Source organism: Canis aureus, chromosome 7, assembly GCF_053574225.1.
Source record: "Canis aureus isolate CA01 chromosome 7, VMU_Caureus_v.1.0, whole genome shotgun sequence".
NCBI lineage: Eukaryota > Metazoa > Chordata > Mammalia > Carnivora > Canidae > Canis > Canis aureus.
The window spans coordinates 32,431,079-32,457,143 of NC_135617.1; the positions used below are offsets into that span (position 1 = coordinate 32,431,079).

Here is a 26,065-nt window from a genome sequence, read left to right on the forward strand (position 1 = left end):
ATCTTTATGACTCAGTTTTCTTGTCTATAAAACAGGGATACAAATAGTTTCTACCTCATTGGGTTGTTGGGGGAATTAAATGAGATGGGGAATGCAAAATACTTAGCACAGCACCTGGCATATGTAAAACAGTAAGTGGATGTTCATTATTGAAACGATGGTATTTTCAATTATTCAAAGAACTACAGTGGAATAGTAGACTTATGAAAAGCACCATGCTTCCATTTTGTAGGAAGGCAAATGCCACACTCTGTGGATAGGGAGCAAATAGATCTCACCTTGCATGTTTAATTAACTGTGGTTCTAGAAGTAGGTGTTCACCAACCAAATAACAAATGTAGTTTTTGAAGGAACATAAGCTTTAATCTGGTGCATTTTTACACGGCTGGTTTTTCTCAAAGAAAAAAATATATTTTAAAATATCTCCATATAACATTAAAATTCCCTTGGCAAATCAGTTATCAAGTGATCCTCTCTTCCTGTATTTTCCACCTAAAACACTGCTTTTGTTTACACCAAAGTTAAATATATTCCACTTTCCTGCAGGGTACAATTTGGAAATGGTGACTGAAATAAACACCATTTAAGCTGTCTGCTTTCACAGTACCTAGTAAGTTGAAATATGATGTTAGTCTCCTGAGTAATTTAAAAATCAGTGTTGAAGATAACAAACCAAATCAAAATGTTGAATTCCTTTTTCACTGGCTGCTTATTTTTTGTACATCTCACTATCTTCTTAGAACAGTTCAGTCACATCAAGTATTATTTCCTGGCCAAGGTATTTATTGAGTCCTATATTATTATGTCTTGTGGACATACCCAGAAACAGGGCCATTTAGAAATGTCCAAGGCAAATGCATATTTGAAGTAAATTATACACATATTCAGAAGTAGGAAAACAGAAAAAAATGGTTTTAAATTTCAAAATTGGTTGCAAAATTCAATTCTTTAAGGAACACATACCAGTAACAACATATAAATATATTTATTACTATTAAAATTTAAATAGCTATCATTTATTGAATGCCTGGATGTATCAGACCTTAGTTGTTATATGCTTTGTATTCATTAGGCATCTTATTTTAAACCAAAGTATGTGAAGCTATTAGAAACAAATATATATGGGAAGTATTATGGTGTAATTTCATATTATTTCGTGTTATTCTCACAACAGTTATATGAGGCTGTTCTCATCTCACAAATATAATAATGACAGCCAAGATAAATAACATTTAGATGGCTTCCCATAACTCAGGCACTGTTCTGAGCAGTTTGCATTAATGAACGGAATCCTCCTAACCACCCAGTAAGGTATGTACTCTTCAAACTGCCAATTTACAGAAGGGCCCAGCGATAAGGAATGGCCCAACAGGGACTATAGTCCTGGCATTTGGCTCCAGAGCCTGTGCTTTTAACTGCCGAACCCTGCGGCCTTTCTCATGCACACAAGAGAATATTAGGATTTAGTAAGATGAAGGAATTCCCCCCCAGGTCACACAGCTAGGAGGTTATTAGTACCAGGAATTCTAAGCTAGCCCTCTTTTACCCAAGAATTTTGCTCTTAACTATTACACTACGATACTTCCCATAAATGTTTATTTCTAAGAACCTCATGTATTTTTGACTAAACTAAGATGCCCAATAAATGAAACAAGGAAGAATCAAGAGTTATATAAATACATGAGTGTTCATTTGATTAAGTGTTATCTTTATTAAGACAGGCTGATGCCATTTTTTCTGGTTTCCAGTCCACGTTATCCAACAAGTCATCATTATCTGTAATCATGCCCTAAGGTTGGTCTCAGGGTCCAGGCCTCTGCTTCTGGGGGAGGCACATTGCCATGAAGCCTTCTGGGTATTTCAATTAACTAATGGACGTATACAAGATATATATATGCACAATATCCTCACCAAAGTATTGATATCGTTGAGTATTGAGGTCTAAAGCTCAATATTTTCTTCCAATTAAACTGCTGGATTCACTATTTCCAAGATATATTGTCTTCATCAATTTGTTGAAGACAATAGAATAATAGGGATACTCCCCTGTGATCCGAAACACCTAAGTACCCTGGCATATTATATATTGAGAGATTGTATTGAGAGATTGTAATGTAAATATTATGTTACTGGTACTTAGGAATTATATTTAAAAAATGAGCAGGTGCTTTTGTTTTTGGGACTCTTTGAATAAGAAGAAAAGCTTTTTAATTTGGAAAATCTTTTGGACCTAGGACTGAATGGATTTTTATCTCAGGTTCTGGATTACCAATGATTAATGTTTAATTACAAAAATTATTTCTAAGAGGAATACTGTAAAGTGATATTATTTTAAAATTATATTTTGATTATTGTTGCCCCATGCAAAGATAAATACAAAGTCTACCTTGAGAGGTGTTGGGGTTTTTGTTTTACTTTTCTCCCTTTCTTTTTTTTCTTTTTGGATATAAGCTTTGTTTTTTTTATAATTCTGGACAGAATTAGTTAAATTCTACTTTGTGGGAAGTCATGAGTACTAAGCATGGTGTATGTGGGAGGTAAACATACCAAAGATTTCAGTTAATCAAAATGTAAAGCTTTGAATAGTCCTTCTGATGTGTTCCATATAATACATTTTTAAAAACTATATTCTTTCTACTTCTCATTGCTTTCCTTTACTTCTTATCTTAATTACAGCTTTTAATTTTATTATCCCCTTCTTGTGGTCACATCAATCACATCATCGGTTTTGCAAAAAATACAAAGAACATCATAAACTGTTGAACATCATAACTGCAGGAATACAGGGAACCATTTGCTGTAATGGAATGATGATAATGATATGGAAATCATTTCATATCTGGGTAAATAGGAAAACAATGTAGCCATCTGGAGAGATCCCTGGTATAAAAGTTGGAAAACTTGGGTCTAGTGTGGACTTACCACTCTTTACCAGGGGAAAGTCACCTGATCTCTTTGAACTTCTGTTCTTCATCTGTAAAATGTGAATGTTAAGGTTACTTCTGTATATTCCCATGCTATCGAGAGGACCAAATACAATAACAATGTAAAAGTCATTGAAAAATGTGAAGGGCTGTTTGATAGAAATGATCTGATGTTTTTTCTTTAGTTTTAATAATGAGATAAAAAATACTTTTATCTGGAGGTGCCTGGGTGGCTCAGTCTGTTAGGCATCTGTCTTTGGCTTAGATCATGATCTTTGGGTTCTGGGATCAAGCCCCACATGAGCCCCACATCAAGGGTCCCTGCTCAGTGGGGAGTCTACTTCTCCATCTCCCTTTGCCCCTCTTCTCTCTCTCTCTCTCTCTCTCTCTCTCTCAAATAAAATCTTAAAAGAAATACTTTTATCTCTGTATGTGACCATTCAGAAACCCAGAATAGTATATGTATGTTCATCTCAACATACAGTATTTTTAATGGGAATTGTTTATTGTTATTCCAAGATGCTCACCAGTGAGGCAGGATAGGAAACACTCCACTGCATACTATGTGCTCTTTAGCTAGATCTACAGATTAAATTACTTCCCAGTCTGGAAACCCTTTGCTTTTCTAGTATCCTAGATCTGCAACCAATTTTGAAATTCAGAAAATTAACACAAACCCCTCTGAGAGGTGTAGTGATTAAAAGAATGAACTCTGATCCAGCCTATGTGGGTCTGAATCCCAGGTCTCTACTTAACAGCAAGATTACTAGCTGGGTAATTTTTAGCAAGTAACTTAACCTCTCTGGTCCCAATTCCTCATTTATAAAACGAATATGATGCTTCTTTACCAACTTCACAGGATTGTGGTAAGAATTAAAACATTTAAATCATTGCCTTTCATGTAAATGCAATATACATTGTTTATTATTATTATTCCTTAGGGTCCCTTGTTTTGTCCTTTCCTGAGACCCCAGTACCTATAGGCATCTCTATAATATACACCGTAACACTTCTGTAGTGTGATTAATAAGTACATGAGCAGCTAAGTCAGGAAAAGGAGATCTTCAGGCCCATTATCTTTCAGTTGTACTCATGAAGAAACTCTAGCAGAGGGAAGTGACACGTGAGCCAGACTAGAATTCAGGCTTCTGACTTTAGCCAGGTGCTTTCCCATCCATACAAAACCAGTCAAATGAAAAACATAACTCAGATGGAAGAGGCAGTTCAGACCAAAGAGATATGTGAAATGTTTAGAGTTGTTTATTTCATATTAAAGATATACTTTTGTTATTGCATTATATGTATTTACGCTAATAAAATTTCATCAAACATCCTAGAACATGGCTTCTTCTTTTACTTTCAGTTATCTTTTATACTTGAATACAATGTGAGGTATTATCCCTAAAAGCATCCCTCAGAAGAAAGGTAGTTGCTATTTATTTTGGTTCATCCAGTCTTTTACAGCAGAGTTTTCAACTCAATTACTTTCATCTCTAACAAAGTAAGATTTTGGGAAGACATACTAGCCTGACATGACCTCAATAAATGAATTTGCGTTTATAGAAATTGATGAAATTAATAGACATAAGCAAAGAAGGAGGTAGCAGAGAAATTTAATATTAGTTTATTAACCCTCTTAATGTGATCTCTCAATTCTAAGTATTGGGTTTTTAAAGACTATTTTTAAAAGCTTGGAGGATCCCAAACAGACCTACAGAATGAATGAAAAACAACCATACTGGTGTTAAATAATGATCCTTGTGGCTTAAATAAAAATTTTAGTATCTGTTTCATGTGTCATAGGAATATTTGAATTTAGGAGAACTATCTGTTATTTGAAAAACCTCCAAGAATTTCTTGGGCAGTGCCCCCTTTTGAGGGGGAAATTAACATTATGTTAATCAAATAATTGAGTTATATATTAACTTTAGGAGAAGAGCAACAGCATTAGATTTACATACATTTGGGCAGCCCCTGTGGTTCAGCGGTTTAGTGCCACCTCCAGGTGTGGTCCTGGAGACCCGGGATCGAGTTCACGTCAGGCTCCCTGCACGAAGCCTGCTTCTCCCTCCGCCTGTGTCTCTCCTCTCTCTCTTTCTTTCTCTCTCTCTCTCTCTGTGTCGGTCATGAATAAATAAATAAAATTTAAAAAAAATTATTTTTTTTTCTTTTTTTTTAATTTTTATTTATTTATGATAGTCACAGAGAGAGAGAGAGAGGCAGAGACACAGGCAGAGGGAGAAGCAGGCTCCATGCACCGGGAGCCCGACGTGGGATTCGATCCCAGGTCTCCAGGATCGCGCCCTGGGCCAAAGGCAGGTGTCAAACCACTGTGCCACCCAGAGATCCCCCCCAAAAAAGATTTACGTACATTTCTCTGGGTGGGTTATTTGGATCTTTTCTCCTAGAATTTCCTCTGCTAACTGGCTCACTATTAGACTTTCTTTTCTCCAGCCTTGAGTTTGTAACAGAAGATGTAAATTAATTTTTAGAGAAATTTCAAATAATAATTAAGAGGCTTCAAAAAAAATTTTGGCCAGCAAGTTAGAGAAGAATTACCTCAAAGTAATACGTTCCCCAGGTTAAAAGAAGTAATTATTAGTTTATTTGCATTTTTACATCTGTTCCCAGCTTTCCCACATTAGCCTGAACAACCCAGGAGTTGAGACTGAATTTGTTCTATGGCTGCTGGAAGATGATTACTTGGATTTCATGTATACTCCATACTCTCAAGTAATTTGCTTAACTTATGAAGCAGTAGCCCTTCACTTGCAATCTTAGAAGAAAATCTCTAGGAGTCGACACTTACCAATATAGACTTTTTGGAACTTTAATATAAGGCCCAACACTTGTTGCTGAGAATCCTGAGCCTTCCCCTTTCTTTCTTGCATGGCTTAGAACCATGGCACAAGCCTTACATGTCCCAGCCATCTGCCACACCGTCAGTATCGTTCTCTGCAGTGATAAATCTACAGGCTCATGTCATTTGAACTCTTCCCAAGCAACTGTTGAAGGGTATAAGGATTTTTCCATCTTCTCTGATACCTTCCTTAGTTTAGAGGAAGAAATATTGGCTTATCACCATCCCTACCACCTCCCACCCCACAGCCACCACCACCCTGGTGCCCCTTTATCTGGTGATAACTACTATTTATTGGAAGAGAAGCTCAGAATTGGGCAATTTTTCCTGTTGATTCCTTATGGATTGTGGAATAAAAATTCCAAGTTTCTTTTCTCGGTTTCCTAATAAGGACTGCTGGTTTTGTTTAGCGGTCAGGAGAATGTAGTTGTGTCCTCTTACTGCATTTTTGTGTCCTCTGGTGCAGGGCTCAGGTATGTCTGTGTAAAGAAAGAAGGGGGATGGTACATTTGGTCAGCTGCTACACCAGCCCTCCCCCTGCCAGTTCTCCTGCTCCACCAGCCCAAGGGGTTCTGCATCCATGTGGTAGTGGTCTTGGCTTACCATGTTGCCCACTCCAGTGCCCTCCCATCAGCCCAGTTGAAGCAATTATAAATGATATGTCTTTTTTTTTTTAAGAATTTATTTATTTATTTATTTATTTATTTATTTATTTATTTATTTATTTGACAGGGAGTACATGCACGCACAAGCAGAGGGAATGGCAGGGAAAGGAGAAGCTGCTGAGCAGGGAGTCCAGAGATGCAGGGCTCAATCCTAGGACCCTGAGATCATGACCTGAGCTGAAGGCAAATGCTTAACCCACTGAGCTACTCAGGCTCCCCTGATATGTCTTGAACAGAAAAGAAAGAGGCAGTATACAAACCAGATTTGTAAGTCATTTAAGAAGTGCAGAAAAGGGATCCCTGGGTGGCGCAGTGGTTTAGCGCCTGCCTTTGGCCCAGGGCGCGATCCTGGAGACCCGGGATCGAATCCCACGTCAGGCTCCCGGTGCATGGAGCCTGCTTCTCCCTCTGCCTGTGTCTCTGCCTCTCTCTCTCTCTCTCTCTCTCTCTCTCTGTGACTATCATAAATAAATTAAAAAAAAAAAAAAAAAAAGAAGTGCAGAAAATGCTAGGAGTAATACCTAATGGTGAAATTTGTGTTAGGGCACTGTTAAACTTAGACTTAAAGGAATGAGTTTTCTTCTTTTTTTCCCTCAATATTGCTAATATTTTTATTTGGAAAAAATTTAAATACAGAAAAATCCAGAAAGTAATGTAACATATTCATTTGCCCACCCCTCAAAATTCACATATTTTAATGTTATCATTTTGCTTCAGATATTTTTTAAATTAAATAAATGTTACAGATAAAGGAGAAGTTTCCTTAGAAACATTCCCTTGGTTCCTTTCGCTTGTCAGCCTCCCTAGAAGTAACCATTATCATGAATTTGTTGTGTATCCTTCCGGTCCATGATTTTACACTTTTATGACATATGTCTTATATAAATCCTTAGTATTGATTTGTGCATGTTTTAAAATTTGTAAAAGTGGAATCATATACATATATTACTCTGTTTTTTTCCTTCTGTCACTTTACATTATAATGGATGAGTGTAAATCGTTTAAGTATATTGTGATCACTAATTTATTCAGACTCTTTCTAAAGACTTATTTTGTGGTTTTTATTTATCATTTGTTCTTTTCTTTCCTTTCTTTCATTGTTAAAATTTGCTTTATTCCACTCCTAATTTGGAAGTTTATAGATCCTGTTTCTTATGTTAAAATTTTTAAGGGCTGTTTTTTAAATTTTATTTTAACAAAGTCTAAAATGATTCTGGGTCTGTATCATCCTCCAGAACAAAACCTGGATTCTAGCATGCTTTAACTTCTCATCTGTTCATTCTGCTCTCATTTTTTGTGGTTATTAAGATCTAGAACTGTGCTGTCCAGTATGGTAGCCACTAGCTACATGATGGAATTAAGCACTCTTTAAAAAGAATGACGCCTGGGAACGCCTGGATGGCTCAGCAGTTGAGCATCTGCCTTCGGCTCAGGTCCTGATCCTGGGATCCGGGATTGAGTCCCTTCAGACTCCTTGCAGGGAGCCTGCTTCTCTCTCTGCCTATGTCTCACCCTGTCTCTCTCTCTCTCTGTGTCTCTCATGAATAAATAAATAAAATCTTAAAAAAAAAAAAAAAAAAGAATGAGCTGAATTTTTAAATTTTCGATTTTAATCAGTTTAAATTAAAAAAACTTGTATTAGATTCAGTTTATGGAAAGATTTAAATATGTTTGGAACACCCTGGATATGTGAAATTACTATAAACTTTATGAACTCTAAACATAAATCAGGTGCTCCTGGTGAAAACCTAGCACCTGAGTGGAGATTTGCTTATGTTAAGTGTAAAGTACATGCCGCATTTTGAAGATTTAGTATAAGAAAACTTCGTAAAATATCTCATTAATAATTTGCAAATTGATTACACATTGAAATGATAAAATTTCATTTTTAAAAATTTTTCTAAAGATTTTATTTATTTACTTGAGAGAGAGAATGAGAGCACAGGATGAGGGAGGGTCAGAGGGAGAACCAGACTCCCTGCTGAGCGATGAGTCTACCAGGAGCTCAGTCCCCCACTTTAGGATCATGAGCTGAGGCCAAGGCAGACGCCTAACCAATTGAGCCACCCATGCACCCCAGAAATGATAAAATTTTAGATAGATTCAGATAAAGTATTAAAATTAATTTCATCTGTTTTCTTTTTTTTAATGTGGCTATTAGAAAATCTGGAATTATGTGTTATATTTCTATAGGACAGCACTGGTCTAGGGTTTCTGTTGAAACTGTTTTAAACACAGTAAAATAGGTATTGTTATCTACAAGTAATAGTTAATTAGACTTATCAATATTAAGTAATTATACATTACTTCATATATGCTTTGCTTCCATCTGAATTCATTTTTCTAATTGCTAAATTTGATCTTTAGTAACAGGTCCTTGTTGAAAGGAAGGCTGTGTTTGTTGATGGTAAACTCTCTTTAAGTATTTATATTCTGAGATATCTTTACTTTTCCTTCATTCTTAAATGATAGCTGGGACAAGGTTCTAGGTTGACAGTTTTCCTCAACTACATGAACATTACTCCCTATTTCTTCTATTTATAGTTGCTGGTGAGAAGTAATTCTCTGTAGATAAAACATCTTTTAACTTTGATAATTTCTTTTTTTTTTTAAGATTTTATTTATTTATTCATGAGAGACACAGAGAAAGACAGAGGCAGAGACACAGCCAGAGGGAGAAGCAGGCTCCATGCAGGGAGCCTGACCTAGGACTTGATCCCGGGACTCCAGGATCATGCCCTGGGCCGAAGGCAGGTGCTGAACTGCTGAGCCACCCAGGGATCCCCTAACCTTGATAATTTCTACAATTTTCCTCACTTTACTATAGTTTTACTACAGCATATTTCATTGGATTCATTTGTTTTGCTTCCAGCTTGTTCCTTGGCATAAGCTTTCAATCTGGAGACTCATGACTTTAATTTGGGAAAATTCTCAGCCACCATGTCTTTGCCTTCCTACTAGTACCTCTGTTCTTCGGCTTCTGAAATGTCTGTTAGGTGTATGTGGAGCTTCTCAACTAACCACTCTTGTATGCTAACTTCTCTTGTATAGTGTCCATTCCTTTATTGCCCTTTGTTGCATTCTGAGCTAATTCCTCAGCAGTCTGTGACAATTTGTTATTTCTTGTCCCTCATCTAGAATTTATGTTTTGAGGGTTTTTTCTTTTTTATTTCAATGAGCCTAGTTTTATTTTCTGATTTGCAATTCAAAAAAAAGTTCAGCTACCTGTTGATTTTTGCCAAAGTTCAGGCCTTCTTGGGTTCTTGATACTTTGTCCCCATCTGGTCACCAGGTGTTCAGTAATCCACCTTCCTGCTGACTTGCCCTCAGATCAGCTCTTAGTGGTACTCCAGACTTCTAGAATCCCTGCTGTGCCTTCCATCTGGCTACCATGTATGTCTGCCACACTGTTGCTGGCTCTCAACCCACTGCCCTTGCCACTCGGGTGCTAAAGGAGCCTCATATATATAAATGAGACCTTTTGTTTAACTATGGCTCTTTGTCTACCTTCTTGACCATTCTGGGTTCAAACTGGATTAGCACAAGCCTGCTTTGTTCTGGGAAATGAGAAGAGAGCCCTTCTGCCTTTGAGTTCCTCAAATCCCATTGGATTCAACTTATCCTTCCCATCAGCCCACTAGAAGGTTGAAGTATGTCTGAGATCATTGATGTACGACCCCTATCCCCATTTATTCTTCACAATCCTTGGCACAAAAACTTTGGGCTTCTGTTTCAATCCCTTCATACTGTACCCTCCTTCTTGTCTCCAGCCTCATGGCTAAGTGTTAATGGTGGACAGGGTGTGTGGTAAGATAGCCTGAAATGTTAATTCCTTCTGAAATTACTCGTTACCCTGTTCAACAAAAGCAGATGACAAGGTTACATGGGAATCTGAATGTGCTCACTTTTAAGATTCTGTTGAATATAATTTGATATTTGGTAATTTAAAGACTCATTAAGATACATATTTCATTGTATAATATCTGTATAACAACACACCGTCTATGAAATGCTCTAACATCTCGCTTGGTCTTAAGCATGACACTTGGAGTTCAGTGTGATTATCATCTGTCATTCATAGATGAAGAGACTGAACCACTGATCAAATCACTGGCCCAGATCACAACAGCTCCTACGTAGGAGCAACTCAAGACCATGTCCTGACCTGCATTCATGTTATAGTACCACACTGATCCCAGGGTAAAGATCATTTGGCTTGTTTCTGACTAAATGTAGTATGTGCTTGTTAATAGAAAGCCCTTACAGAGAGATTGCTGGAGAAACCAGCTTTGCCTTGAATTGTAGCTCTTCACATTTCCAGTCTTCATTCATCTGAAGCCATTAACATTCTCATTCTACCTGCTTTTTGTGTGTGTGGCATTTTTCCAGGTTTCTTTTTTTCAGTAATTTATATCTGAGATCACTGTTTAAAAAGGGATCTCTCCATCATATTGCTGTCACTAATCCACTGCATAGAAAAATATTGAAAATTATGTCATTAACACCCATTTTTTGACTTTTTTTAACATTGGAATAACTGTATGCTGCTTCTTTAAAAATGCCTATCAGCTACAGTAAGAAGGTACCCCAGCTTGAAATCAACCAGCTGGCCTACCAGCTATGAATGAGAGCCCAGCACTTCTTGACAACAGAGGGTCTCCTTTATGGCCAGAAGGGTCGAGCTTCTAGCATGGAATTGAGCTGAGCCAAATGGTCCACATAGGGACCATCTTCGTATGCTCTCACTTGCTAAGATTTTGCTGTCTCCAACTTGGCTGGCTACTATAGCAAGATCTGTGATTTAGAAATTCCTGTGCAAGAGAGTGGGGAATAGAAAAGAGAAGCTCTGTTTTCCTTCATGATAAAGAAGGTTTCAGGGAAGAGGGAGAAATGGTTGATTTGGGAAACAAGAACTCCATGAGAGGCTCCTGGGTGGCTCAGTTGGTTAAGTGTCTGACTCTTGGTTTTGCTTCAGGTCATGGTCTTGGGGTCCTGGGATCAAGACCCGCTTTGGGCTCTGCGTATTTTTTTTTTTTCTCAAAAAATTGAACACAAATAAACCAGTTTTTTTTTAAGCATCCAAACATGAAGACTATATAAATATTAACATGTAATTTATCAACTTAAAGGAAAAATGTTTATGAATTAGCCACAGTTCAGAGTCGTGAATTTTGGCACTTAAATTTTAAGAGAGTTGTGGGCAGCCTGGGTGGCTCAGCGGTTTAGCGCCATCTTCATTCAGCACGGGTGTGATCCTGGAGACCCGAGATCGAGTCCCAGTCCCAGAGAGTCTGCCTGTCTTTCTCTCTCTCCTTCTGCCCATCCCCGACTCGTGCACGGGCATGTGTGTGTGCTCGCTCTTTCCTTCTCTCAAATAGATAAATAAATCTTAAAAAAGAAAGAAAGAACTCTATGAATGTACAGGGTTCCAGAGCGAGGTGAACTGACAGACTGTGGTGAATAGGCAGCCCTCAGGGAGAACTGAAGGTTTACTAGGTCGTCTGCCTTGAAGAAGAGCTTTTGACTTCCTAAAAGACTTTGCATACTTCTGATCTGTTTTACATGTTATTTTATAATCTGAGTTTTTAAATTTTTCATTATTTTATGTGGACTTTCTATGTATTCACATAGCCTATTTTTTGATCCCATGGCATTAATAATTACATAGTTTACTTAAATATTTCTCTATGATTTACTGTGTGAGTTGTTTCCAGTTATTCTGTATTAGAAACAGTACAACTAAAATGGTATTTTTAGTCTTTCTTTGAGTCTTCGTTCCAAAATGGAATTACTGGATCATTTTATAATTAGTCCTGTGTGTCTTTCTCAGATTGCCAGTTTGTTCTTTGAAAATATATTAATTTGCAGTGTCACCAGGCCCACCAAACAGTGGGTTTTGTGATCTTTAAAATTTGTTTCTCATTTTATCAGATGAGGCATTTACCGCAGAGCTGTTTGTTTCATTTTGCTAAAGCCAAACATTATGCCAAATGTCAGTTTGCTATTTGTATTTTTTCTCTTGGAAACTCTTCATATCTTCTGCACACGTTGTGTTATAGAGATTGGGTATTCACCTTCCACCTTTATGTGGTTTTGAAATGTGTGAAATACTTTAATTTTCTAACTAGCCTTTAGCCAGTAAAAATATATTGGGAGGGCAGTCCGGGTGGCTCAGCGGTTTAGTGCCACCTTCAGCCCAGGGCATGATCCTGGAGACCCAGGATAGAGTCCTGTGCCAGGCTCCCTGCATGGAGCCTGCTTCTCTCTCTGCCTGTGTCTCTGCCTCTCTCTCTCTCTCTCTCTCTCTCTCTCAGGAATAAATAAATAAAATATTTAAAAAATATATTGGGATATGCAGCATGTCACATAAATCTAGGGATATTTTTCCCATAGTTGTAGTACTCTATAAATGAGTCCAGTTTGAGCTGTCACCAGAGTGGGCAGGTGCTGCTCCAGGTTGGTGGGTCAAAATCAGGAAACAAATCAGCCGGGGTGGCAGGATGTTTGGCTGTCCTGCCAAGGCTGAGAATTTGGTAGAGATGCTGGAGTTGATAATGGAAGAATAATAATGCATGACACATTTGTCAAGTCACATCAAGAAGTGGGCTAGAAATCAAAGCGAGGCACGTATGGGACAAAATATGCTCAGGCTGGGCTTTCTTAGCATCCTGCCTTCATCTTAGAGAAACAAAGTGAGTGGAACATGTGGTGGATTCCTGGCACTACTGCTGGGTCCCTGCTCTGTTCTTTAACTAGTGGTGGAATCATCAGAAATCAATGAAAATTGCTTAGAGTGAATGCACATTAAGAATAGGGGTTCATATCAGTTCTTGCACCACTGCTATTTTAAAATTAGAGCAGTTATGCAGATAAATGCTGAGTGTGTGTGTGTGTGTAAAATGTATCCTCTTACAAACTTACTTCTTCTCCATAAAATATCTGTTGACTTATGTGATCCTGAGAATAGATATAGCTATTTTTTTCAAACCTGCCTCGAATGTGTGCTTTCCCATTTAAATACAATTCACTGAAATATTTTCTTTCTAGTCTCCAGAGAATACAGAGGGCAAGGATGGATCCAAAGTAACTAAACAGGAGGTAAGTGTATCTTTGACATCCTGAATTTAATGTTTTTAACTGGAATTGTTTAATATTGTTGGGATTGTCTCCATCTGAATGAATACAGTTCTGAATAAGGTTGTTGAGACAACGTAAACCAGAGATAAGAGTGTCACTGTGTTGTGTCTCTTGGCCTCTTGGCCGAGGTAAATTTCAGTTGAGAACACTGATGCATCCTTTTCCACTTACTATGTTGTTTATGTTTCCACCTGTCGGTCCTGCTATCTGTTCAAGTGGATACTGAGAATTCCTTCTGGGCAAAGAGTGAGATAATAGGTAAATTCATCAAGGAGAACAAAGTCTGCCTTTCACTGCAAGGAAATGAAAGACTGTTGATAAAATAAATTCTCTGCTCCAGTGAGTGAATTATAAATTTCTTTTTTTAGTTCTGAATATATGCCCAAAAAATGTCATCTCTAAAGTCAAAAATTGTGAAAAGACACACAAAATGACAAAATATTAAAGTTTTTTTAAAAAAACAGGAAAATTCTTAGAACTTAGGATAATTAATTAGGTAACAATTCAAGGAAACTGTATTAAAATACAGAAACCTCCAAAGAGCTAAGAAATTGAGAAAGATGATTGTATTTACCTACTGTGGTAATATCATGAACTCCTAAAAGGAGATGGATAAAAAAGTAACAAATTAGATGCTAACTCTGATGACATTCACTTTTAAATAGCTTTACAGTGTGTAGAAAAAACTGCAGCTCTTACCCTTGAACTTATAAGGGGTCATGTGAGAGACAGAAACAGTATCTAGTTACAGATTCTTTGATTGGGTGATTCATACTGTGGTTTAATAATTCGGAGGAGTTTGTCATGATAGAAGCACCCCTCCACAAAATTTGTACAAGGAAATTTGTTCTGCCAAATAGAAAACCTTTTAACAGAATCTGTGACTAAATTAATTTAAAAGCAAAACAAACCTGAAACCAAGGCCCCACCATCCATTTACCAAGCATTCAGTGTTTAACAGTTTGGGAGGTGAAGTTTGTGATCCCATGTCAAGTTTCAAGTTACTAAACAAACGCTAGAATGAACCAAAAAATGATAAATGCATGGATTTTCTTGAAAATGGCAAAATGTAATTTCTAGGACAGTTGGCTAAGTGTAACAAATCTTAATGTAATTTTTAGATTTGGACACAAAATGCATTTGGATTTTTCCTTAGGAGCTGCTATTTAAATTGATCTGTCAGTCATAAAACCTAGAAACCATTACGCACAATAGATCTTGGATAGTGTAAACAGTCTTTCCTATCCTTCTACACAGAGCAGTCAAGCTGGTTAGAATATATGTAAACTATTCTTGCTTATCCAGCTGTCTTATACATATTTTGAGTCTCAGAATTTTAAGTATTTGTGTTATTTATATATTTTATATTTTTAATATTTTACTTTATATTGTATTTATTCTATTATTGCTAACAAAAATCGTTCCTAGGAAAAACTCTTTCCCTGTCCTTTAAGCCACGACCAGATTAAAACTCATGATTTGTCTTCGGGACATCAACACAACTGTTTGAAAAGTGAAAAGGTCAGTCAGCTAGTGGGTTAGGGTAAGAACTGTCAGACAGTATATTGATTGATTTTTTTTTTCCCCCCACTGAATTGACTGAATTTTCTAGTTTATGTCATTGAGTATGCACAGGCTTGACTATTGGGAATTGAGATCAGTTACAAAGAGGGATCCTCTTTTGAAAAACCTCTTCCACTGCAGTGATATTTGAAGGGCATAATGCAGAGTATAGCTTTTGGACAATAAGCGACCACAACAATATGTTAAAAGCATTACACTTGGCAGTTTCCAAAAGCCCTTTCGCATTCGTTATTTTGTCTGAGCATTACAATAATCCTGAAATGAGGGCAGAGCACATTCATTCCTTAACAGAAAATACTATGTACCTGTAATATGCCAAGCGCGGTTCTAGGCTCTGCAGATTCCACAGTGAACAAAAGAAGCCAAAATGTCTTCCTTCATGGAGCTTCCATTTTAGTGGAAAAAGAGAATAAAATAATATCACTGAATATTTGCTATGAAGAAAAATACAGCCAGGAAAGGGAATAATGAATATCAGAGAATTGTTTTTTTTTTGTAATATTTTTATTTATATATTCATGATGGACAAAGACAGAGAGGCAGAGGGAGAAGCAGGCTCCATGCACGGAGCCCGACGTGGGACTCGATCCCGGGTCTCCAGGATCGCGCCCTGGGCCAAAGGCAAGCGCCAAACCGCTGCGCCACCCAGGGATCCCTGTTTTTAATAACAGATATGCAGCTATTATTATTTCCAGCTTTACTAAAGGAAACAAGTCCTGAGAGAAATACATTATTTTCCACAGGTGTCATAACTTTTGTATTGCAGAACCAGGGAAGCTATGTGAGCTTCCTGATTCAAAATCCTCTGTCCTCATACCGCTTTTGTGGTAATCATAAATCTGGTTACCCAATGCCTTTTCTCTGTCCTCTCCATTTCCCAGCCAAGGCTCTAATATCCATCTTTCCCTACTTCCCAGTTTTGCAATAATTTCTACGTGGCTCCTCGTTTGTCTTTGGAAATTAAAAGCAACTTGATTTTTGGCTTCTGTCAGCAACTACACATGGTCCCTGACTTGTGATGGTTTGACTTATAATATTTTGGCTTTTCTGTGGTGCAAAAGCCGTACTCATTCAGTAGAAGCCATGCTTTCAGTTTGTTCTTTTCCCAGACTAGCTATATGTGGTATGATGCTCCCCTGTGATGCTGGGCAGTGGCAGTAAGGCTCAGCTGCCATTCAGCCCTGTGATCATGATGGTAAACAACCAGTACGTGTACAACCCTCCTGTACCCAGAAAGCCATTCTGTTTTTCACTTTGAGTATTGCATTCAATAAATCACATGGGATATTCAACACTTTATTATAAAATAAGCTTTATGTTAGATGACTTTGCCCAGCTCTAGGCTAATATTACATGTTCTGGGCACAATTAAGGGAGGCTAGGCTAAGCTATGATGTTTGGTAGGTTAGGTGTATTAAATGCATAAATATTGTAATATTTTCAATATTTTCAACTGAGGATGGGGTTATGAGGATGTAACTCCATTGGAAGTTGGGGAAGATCTGTGCATGGTTAGACTTAGGAGCATTAAGAAATCTTATAAAAATAAACATACTTCCAGATCCCATAAGAATGGCCCATATATTTCAAGCGGTATTCAGCAAAGTCCAAGGACTCTACTTGAATCCAGTTGTCGGTGAACTTTTGTCATAGTGAGTTTAGACCTCCATGTTCTTTTGCAACGAAGATGGTAAAGTAAAAGACTATGTGTCTTTGGGAGTAGCCTTCACCAGAATTTGCTTCAACTCAGAGAATGATCAGTTAATCAAATGCTTATTAAAACATTTCATTGTGCCCAGCAGCTATACCCCACAGTGACAAACCCTCCCATTACTTGTCTCTGTAACTCTTGGTTGGTGACGTGTCATCCTGAAAGTCATCTTTCCTCTTCTGAGAATCACTGTCTTGACCACGTCTCCCAAGGATTCACAACCAACAAGTTGAGAGAAATTCTTAGTGTCTTTTTTTTTTCAGTTGTCCTGCCTAACAGTCTGAGTCTCAAATGAGTACTTAAAATTCTAGTACTTTAAGGATGAAAAAATAGCAATCTAGTCCATTTTATATCCAATAAATACAGTATAATCATTTATAGATTTTAAGGCTGTGAAAGCTGATGGAACTTTCCAGGAAGGTGTTCACACTTGCATGCATAACCATGCTACTGCCTGTGAGTGAAAGGTTCGCCTCAGCCTCCACTATTTGCAATGAAAAAGAAAATCTCTTATGGTGGTTACTGGAAAGGAAAATTTAAGAAAAGTCCTTTTTTTATAGCATAGAAAGAAGAGCTGGTAAATTTTAGACAGAAAGTCATAAAATGATTTTACAGTAGAAGATGTGCTTTTTAGAGACGGTTGATTTAGACAGCCTGGAGAGGCAGACTTTGTTTTTGCATTAATTTCCTGGGCTTTTTATTTTGAAACTCTTGTACTGGGCCTGAATTATAAAAAGATAGGGAGTCCTTTGGATCAGAACGGCTTTTGGGCCCTGCAGGATACTGCTTGCTTGGGTGGGAATATCTCTGGAAATCCCAAAGGGCTCTCTGATATCTGCCAAGATCTTCAGTATGCTCAGGTGTTCACATAGAGAGGAAAGAATTAGAGCACCAGAGTTGGGAAGTTGTGCACATGATTTGGCCCCACTTCAATGAGATTTTATTCATGACGACTACCTGGTGGATAGGAAGGCAGTTATAAGTAGTGGTGAATATGTTTGGCCTCTTATCAGGCCTCCGCCTGGATAGTAATTGGGCAGGGGCCTTACCATGCCTCTCCTCAAGGTCACGCTACTACACATTTCTGGCGCTTACCCATTCTATTCACCTCACCGTTTATGGAGGGCCCCTGCTGGGCATTGGAGCTACAGAACTGCAGGAGAAGTCAGCCTTGTGCCATAGGGGTACAGTCGCAATACAGATGAGGTGAACAGTGAGGTAAGGCTGATGTGGTACACATAAGTTGACACTAACTGGAGAGGGATTCAGATAAGGTCCATTCACCCCTCTTGAGCATAGAGGCTGCCATTTTTTCTCTCTCAGAATGTGTCACTCTGATCACTCTTTTGCCAGCTCTGCTTCACTTGGGAGATGATCGGGTAGTCCTTGAGGCCTTATAGAAGCATCAAAGCTGAGCCCTGTTTGGTAATTAGTGGATGCTCCTTTGCTCTTCCGTGCTCGGAGAGCATTTTGAAGGAAGTACAAGTTACCTACTGGCTGCCTGTTTTATTTTTATTTTTTTTATAAATTTTTATTTATTTATGATAGTCACACAGAGAGAGGGAGAGAGAGGCAGAGACACAGGCAGAGGGAGAAGCAGGCTCCACGCAGGGAGCCCGACGTGGGATTCGATCCTGAGTCTCCAGGATCGTGCCCTGGGCCAAAGGCAGGCACCAAACCACTGCGCCACCCAGGGATCCCTGGCTGCCTGTTTTAACGGCTAATGTTGTCTTTTCTGTGGTGATGATACCCAGTTCATTGCAACTGACTGTTCTGAGAAAGGCATCACAGGATTTGGGTTCTGGTTCCCTGTGACTCATGGGTGCATTGTCATGAATACACCCATGGTAATCCTAGGAGACACCATGGTATTTCCTATGGAGCATCTGATACAGGCATCCCTCCCATACTAGGCATCAAGCTGTACATCCTCTTACCCCGTGCAGTGAATATATCACGGCCACCACTTCACCGGCACCGTCTCCCAGTCCCTTCACATTGTTTTAGCTGGCCATAAGTCCAGCTCTGATTTTTTTGCCTTGAGACCCCAGGGTTAAAATTATTCATGGAGGCTCTGGCCCTTCATATCCTTCTGTAGTTTAAAGAAAGATGAGTTTCGCTTCCTCTGGCTATTTTCAGGAAGCAAGTTCTTAGATGTGAAGATGGCAAGAAATATTTCTTCCAGTTTGGCCTGACCAGCTGACCTACACTGACCTAAGTACAGCTTCAAGAATTCCATAATTCTTTGCAGTTGTGGCACGGATTCCTGCTGACCTCCCTAAAAAAATTTGAAACATTTAAGCTATGGTAATGAGGCAAAGTCTGCATAAGGCAGCAAGAATTAGGGGAAAGATTGAGCTCATTTTTTAGGCACATCCTTTTGAGAATCTACTATATGTTAGGTGGTACATACACTGTTCTGCCAGAGAGAACAGTGAGTACAACAGACAAAAAGTACGGAGAATTTATTTCTGGAACACTTTTAAAGAAAGGCAGTTGTACTTTCAGAATGTGAAATCCCTTGGGGAGCCATGTTTTGCTGATGGTAAGTAGAATATCAGTTCTGTATGCTTCTTTCTGAAATGCCTACAACAGTTTGGCTATTTTAATTTTCTTTGCAGTTCATTTGCTTAATTTGCACTGCCCTTGAAGAGAAAACATTTCCTGAAAAATACCAATCTCAACAGAGTTTCCCTAAATTTTCTAAACTTCCAAATTAAAAGAAAAGATTAGCGAACTTTTGGAGCACCTGGGTGGCTCTGTTGGGTAAACATCTGCCTTTGGCTTGGATCATGATCTTAGTGTCCTGGGATCGAGCCCCACATCTGATCAGAGGGGAGTTTGCTTCTCCCTCTGCTCCTGTCCCTCCCCGATGCTCGTGCTCTCGCTTGCTCTCTCTCTCTAAAGTAAATTTAAAAAATCTTTAGAAGATTAGTGAACTTTTGGGGATCCCTGAGTGGCACAGTGGTTTAGCGCCTGCCTTTAGCCCAGGGTGCGATCCTGGAGACCCAGGATCGAGTCCCACGTCGGGCTCCTGGTGCATGGAGCCTGCTTCTCCCTCTGCCTGTGTCTCTCCCTCTCTCTCTCTCTCTCTCTCTCTCTCTGTGTGTGACTATCATAAATAAATTTAAAAAAAAAAAAAAAAGATTAGTGAACTTTTTACTCTGTCTCAATCTTAAACATACACATTCAGCATATAAATAAATATGTGTATTCTGTTACAGGTAAGAGGAAGTCTTTCTTGTTAACTGCCTAATAAGATTTATTAATCATCATTCTCCTTTCTAACATAGTAACAAGTCAGGAAACTCCTATTTTTGTTTCTACACAGTTATGTAAGTCTTTTTTGTATTAATTTGTAAGTTTTAGTTCTATTTGTAAAGAACAAGAGTCAGACTGGCACTAGTTCTTAAACAGCTACTCAATGCTCCTGTTGTTCATTTTATCATAAAAGTAGATTATGGGTCAGAACCTAAATTAATCTTCCTGTCTTTTTCTTAACCCACAACACCCTTAATTAGGAGAGGCCATTTCTTTGAACAATGTGTCTACACATCTGTAGGAAACTTCCTCTTGAGTATTATGGTACACACAACACAGTAAGGCCTTTGAAATATACCTTACTGTGCTCACCTGGAGAGAGAGTAATGGGAGCCATACATTACACTCTTCCAACAAAGTAAGGAATGAATTTTTAAAAATCAACTTGGTTGTCTATAATAAAAATTGTTTTTTCGTTTCCTTTGTAGCCCACTAGACGGTCGGCCAGATTGTCAGCGGTGAGTACTTTAGAATCCCCTGGCTGTTAGTTCTTATGAGTCCATGTTCCCCCTGTTCAGGACAAAGCAGCAGAAGGAGGATTAAGATGTTATGTCCCTTGAGTTTTTTTTATTTCCCTTTTGGAAATTACCCGAATCACAACTTCTAGCAAATGTGACCAGCGTTGCCAAGCAATTCACTTGATCAGATACGTCCATGAAAAGTAGCGGCCAGCTGTGTTACCAAGAACATAACACCCAGGAAGTTGTTGGATATTCCAGATCTCTGCAACAAAAGCAGCACATTAAGCCAAGTCCTACCCTTCTGATTCTACATACAATGTACTAAAGTGGACAACAGTCTCCGTGATACATGCTTCCGTCAGAATGTGGTGGAAGTTATCAGAATCCATGTGCATCATTTCAGAACCATAGAATCTTTGAAAAAGTAATCCACTTGGCCACTCAGAGTCTCCCTCTGTGGGTGAGGCCTGGGGAAGAGAAAGGGGTTAAGGTCATTAGAGCTGGGATGGGCAGGTGTGACCAAGCCTTGGCCATGAAGGTGCTTCAGCCCTTCTCACCGTGGTGTGCTCCTTGCTGGCTCTCATGCTTCTCCTTGCTGCCCTGCTCACATACAGTCCTCATTCTGCCAAGACAGGTGGTCAGCCTGGCTCTCTGCTGCACACTGAGATGTAGGGATAAAGGCATTGGTTTCTTGGCTACCAGGAGCTACTAGCTACTTTGGCCTTTAAGGAAGCATGGATATCATCCTCAGCCAACACCTGTGCAGGCACAGAGTGGGGAATCAATGCAGAAATGACTATTTAGGGCACTCACAAGTTCAGAAGTATAGCCGAGTTTGAGTTGTGTAAGGCAGTATTTCACCTGAGTCCCAACCTAAGGAAGTAATATTAGAGCCAGCAGAAAGCTTAGGAGCTGGGAGATGTGTGTGTACACAGTTAAACTGGATTCTCCTGAAGCCCCTCAAGATGGTGTGCTCTGTTCAATATTAACTTTCACCGTGGTTCAATAGTTATATTTTAACTTTTGTTAGGCTTAACCGTAGATTATGCTACAAGCCATTGTAGTCCATGGATCTCTAGCCCACTAAGGAAGTAGTGTTTGTAAGGCAAATAAAAACCAAAACTTAAAGCATTTCCTGAGAACCATGAGCCAGCAGTAGAAGCACCTTTCACTGAGATCACTGCCCGTGCTGCTGACACAGAGCTGCCTCAGTGGCCAGTGGGAGCACAGCCTGCAAAACCCCATCCTTTCCTGTCGCATCAAAACACTTGAATGCTGAATCCGGGAGAGGTCTGTCTTACAGAATATACAGAAGAAAACTATTCACTGTAAATTGTGTTGATATAATATGTGAAAGCCTGAAATAAAATCTTTTAAATCCTAAAAACTTAGGAGCTATGCAAGCTGCTGTGTTTGGGGAACAGACTACAGATTTAGGGTGGTAAGATTAATAAACACATCCCTTACTTCTCAAGCCCACTTTTCATTTTTTATTTGAAAAGTCATGTCTGACATCCAGTCTTCTGGAATTACACTGTCTAAGGTTTTCCTTTTTGCCTTGAACAGGGCCAGAGGCAATATGAACCTGAACCACCTAGAGGCATTGGGGAGGAACGTGTATTTTTCTCCAAAGAGGGAACCCTGGGCAGTGTCTTCCACTTTAAAGCCATTCTCCCTAGTGCTCAGAGAAATGAACACTTATTTTTTTCTAGCTTGATGAGAGAAATATCTGCCCTAAAATAGCTGTGGAAAACCAGAAACTTAACTGACTATCTTCCCCCATGTGCCACCCGGTCTCAAATACTCTGGCAAGCAGAAGAGGGCTGGAGCCCCACATGGAGGGGACCAGGGCCACAGGGCAGGCACTGCTAACAGCAGTGGGGAAGAGAACCACATGACTCGAGAAAAACAGTCACCTAGTGGACTCTTTGGCTAAGTCTAAGAAAAATCTTAAACTTTGGGAGCTAACAGTGGACATTTTATTATCATAATCACATTCTTCATAAAAAGCTCTAGGGGCAAGTGAGCCCAATGTCTGGGTGGGCAAGAGATTCTTCTCTCACCTTGAGCTGGCATTGGAGAGGATGAAAGTAAGAAGAAGCTTGGCTACAGAACTTGAAATCCACATCAGAGGTGGAAGGATGTGGAAATGATTTTGAAATACTTCACAGGCAGCAGTCTTCATTACCGGATGGGTTTTGCCTGCGATTGTGCTGTGATTTCTAGACTGTTGAGAAGGCCAGTGTGACTGAATTCATTGAGTCATTTGGCTGAGGGCCTGAGTCATTCCTCTCGCTGCTGTGCTGTGATCAAAGGAAGTACAGAGACATCAGAGATGGAAGCTTAAACCTGTTCCTGGAGAGCTACTCTGGATTGGGGAATAATGAGTCGGCTTTTAAATCTCACCTGCTGTTCACTTGAGAACCCAGGATGAAAATAGTTATGAAACGCACAGATCTTTATGCTGTTACCTGATGCTGAAAATAGAATGAAATATTTTTACATGAACAGAATCATAGTCAAAATGGACTGTCGTCTTTTGCAGTCTTAATTGTGTTTCTTTTGGTCCTGACGGTTGCCTCTTTCAGTATTTGTATAATTTAATTTATCTTTGCAGAAACCCGCTCCACCCAAACCTGAACCTAAACCAAGAAAAACATCTGCTAAGGTAAGAGGTGCTCCCTCCCCCATGTTGGCCTTTTAAACAATGAATAACTTATAATCCCATATCTACAGATCATCCAAGGAAAGATCACATTTACTGTTTCAGGCTAAATGTACCAACTAGAAAAGTGTCCCCATTGTTACAGTCTTTCTCAAAAGCCATAAAGCATATGCTTTACCAGGAACATGTTTCCCATTTGGTCAGTAAAGGTGAAGAAAGTCAGAGCATGTTGCTCCAAGAAGCCTCATATCCAGGAGGGGTTTGGTAGCAGCACACAGTTCACATGGTGGTTCAGAAAGCATGAGGCTGGGCCCTGGCGCCACAGCCACCAGCAGCTCCAGAGACTTGGGGAAGGGATCTGACTTCCTACAACTGGTCTTAGGCTAGTCTGATGACTCATCATATAATAATTAATACTAGCATATAATTAATATCAGCAAACATTTATGTGGCTTGACTATGCCAGACCCTGTTCTAATTGCTTTTCTTATGAAGCCCTCATATCAGTCCTACACATATCCGGTTTTACAAGCAAGAAAACAAGCACAGAATTATTAAGAAACTTTTCCCAAATAGCTTTTCTGTGCTCTGCCCTTCAGAGCATTGTTGTGAATTATTTGAAACTACGTGCGTTTGGGAAGCGCTGGGTGGCTCAGTTGGTTAAGTGTCTGCCTTCGGCTCAGGTCATGATCCCGGGGTCCTGGGGTCAAGCCCCACGTTGGGCTTCCTGGCCCAGAGGGGAGTCTGCTTCTCCCTCTGCCTCTCCCCTTGCTCATGCTCTCTCTCTCTCTCTCACTCTCTCTCTCAAAATCTTTTTAAAAAAAGAACTAGGTGTATTTGTGGCATGAGTAGATGATTCTGAAGCAGAACTACTTCTTTGGCTTTGTCTTAAAATCAGGAACTTTTCTTCACATAGAGCTTCATTTTCAAGCATTTTCTCAACCTTCTCGTCCCTCTGAGGCCCTCATCCCCTGGCTTCCCTGGCTTCTGCCTCCTTCTTCAGTTACCACTGCTGCTCTCCACGGCAGAACCACTTCTCTGTAGCGAGAGAGGAGGTCCACTGAACAAGTACACGAGGAGAATCATCATTTTTTCCCCCAGAAGAGAAAGTCAGTGGACAGTCTGAGCAGCCCGTTAACATTCTCATAGAGCGTCAGTGTAACTCACCGCAGCCCTGCAGAACTGGCTTCCCCTTCGTCCTGAAAGCCACCGCGTTGGCCATGGTTGCACTCGGCCTTGTGTTTGGACGAGGCCGACTGATTCTCACTGACCGCACACCCTGTCTAACATGCTTTGTCTCCCTGTGCTTTGACCCTCTGTTAGAAAGAACCGGGAACAAAAATTAACAAAGGTGCTAAAGGGAAGAAGGAGGAAAAGCAAGAAGCTGGAAAGGAAGGTACTGCACCATCTGAAAATGGTGAAACTAAAGCTGAAGAGGTACTTTCCATAAATACCTCCCACTGATTGACTCAGTGTCTAAAAAGAAATTGCTCAATGCTTCAGCCGGTGATAGCACGTTCATAATGTCTCTTTTTATTGCCCGCAATGTTATTGCAGATCCACATCTCTCGCTCAACTGTTAATGTCTCAACCTCCAGAGGTACCCCACCCAGCACACTGTCAGTAAAGGGGCAGATTGAAACAGTGAGAGTTAAGGGTACAGTAGAAAATTCTGCATGTTTGCAGTGACTAGAAGCAGATAGTAGTGTGGTGTTTTCTATTAGAAACAGTGGGAGCTTGCAGGTAAAGCTTCTGTGGCTGTTTGAAAAGCAGAAAGCACTAAATGCAGCAAAGTGTTCGCATACTATATTCCTGCCTTGTCTGTTTTACATCCAGAGTTGAAATAGGTTTTGCAATAGAGCTGCTAAAAAACAGGTGTTCAAAGTGTGTGTGTTGATTGGGTGGACTTTTTCTTTGGCTTCTAGTAGCTTTAATAGTAACTGCCTCTCTTTTTTTCCCTTTTTCACAGGCACAGAAAACTGAATCTGTAGATAACAAGGGAGAATGAATTGTCGTGAAAAATCGGGGTTGATTTTATGTACCTCTCGGGGCAACTTTTAAAAGCTATTTTTACCAAGTATTTTGTAAATGCTAATTTTTTAGGATTCTACTAGTTGGCATACAAAAATATATAAGGATGGACATTTTATCTTCTCATAGTCGTGCTTTTTGGAAATTTCCATCATCCTCAAGTGAAATAAATATCAGTTTGATATTGGAAGCTGTGTGTAAGATTGATTCAGCATTCCACCTGCTTGCTTTAAAATTTGAGTCTTGTGCGTACTGTGGTGTTTTTACTGTGCGTATTTAAAATTTTCACGCAGTTTTTCTAGAGCAATAATCAGTGGTGCTTTTGTACCTAGGTTTTATGTGATTTTAATGAAACATGGTTAGTTGTGGCCACCTGCTGACTATTTGTGGTTTAAAATAAAAGGTTTTCTTGCCTGCAAAATACCTGCTCCTTAGTAGTGTCTTTACTAAACTTGGGTAATGTTTCATTTTGTTGTTGCAGAACATGTGAAGAATATTTACAGTTTGTGCTATAATGGTAACTCTAATAAGTCACACAGGCTTATTTCTTAATTGTTGGGCCTTTAAAACTATTATTACTTTAACAAAACCATCTATGAATGCTAGTGTGGAAGAATTTATCTAAAACACCTGATGCCAGGGATGCCTGGTGGCTCAACGGTTTAGTGCCTGCCTTCAGCCCAGGGCATGATCCCAGGGTCCTGGG

The 26,065-nt window shown here is 39.3% G+C and overlaps 1 protein-coding gene and 1 long non-coding RNA gene across 8 annotated transcripts in view; one reads left to right on the forward strand and one right to left on the reverse strand.

Moving 5' to 3' along the window:
• Positions 1 to 25,780, forward strand: part of HMGN3 (high mobility group nucleosomal binding domain 3) — a 32,659-nt gene extending 6,879 nt beyond the window's left edge. Inside the window, exons 2-7 of one of the 4 annotated variants that reach the window (XM_077903311.1) lie at positions 13,497 to 13,547; positions 20,631 to 20,660; positions 23,281 to 23,331; positions 24,652 to 24,765; positions 24,886 to 24,985; positions 25,298 to 25,780. In XM_077903311.1, coding sequence (XP_077759437.1) covers positions 13,497 to 13,547; positions 20,631 to 20,660; positions 23,281 to 23,331; positions 24,652 to 24,765; positions 24,886 to 24,985; positions 25,298 to 25,311 — 360 coding nt within the window. In that variant the 3' untranslated portion in view covers positions 25,312 to 25,780. The other 3 variants (XM_077903312.1, XM_077903313.1, XM_077903310.1) reach the window with 3 other exon arrangements.
• Positions 5,113 to 21,114, reverse strand: LOC144317231 (uncharacterized). 4 transcript variants are annotated; one of them, XR_013383177.1, is made up of 5 exons: positions 20,515 to 21,114; positions 16,726 to 17,838; positions 15,476 to 15,555; positions 13,758 to 13,879; positions 5,113 to 6,263 (listed from the first exon to the last, which is right to left on the reverse strand). It is a non-coding gene; the product is annotated as an uncharacterized LOC144317231 (long non-coding RNA). The 4 variants fall into 4 exon arrangements; XR_013383174.1 differs by having other exon boundaries at positions 15,476 to 15,604; XR_013383175.1 differs by lacking the exon at positions 16,726 to 17,838 and having other exon boundaries at positions 5,116 to 6,263; positions 15,476 to 15,604; positions 20,515 to 21,108.
• Positions 25,781 to 26,065: the final 285 nt, after the last annotated feature.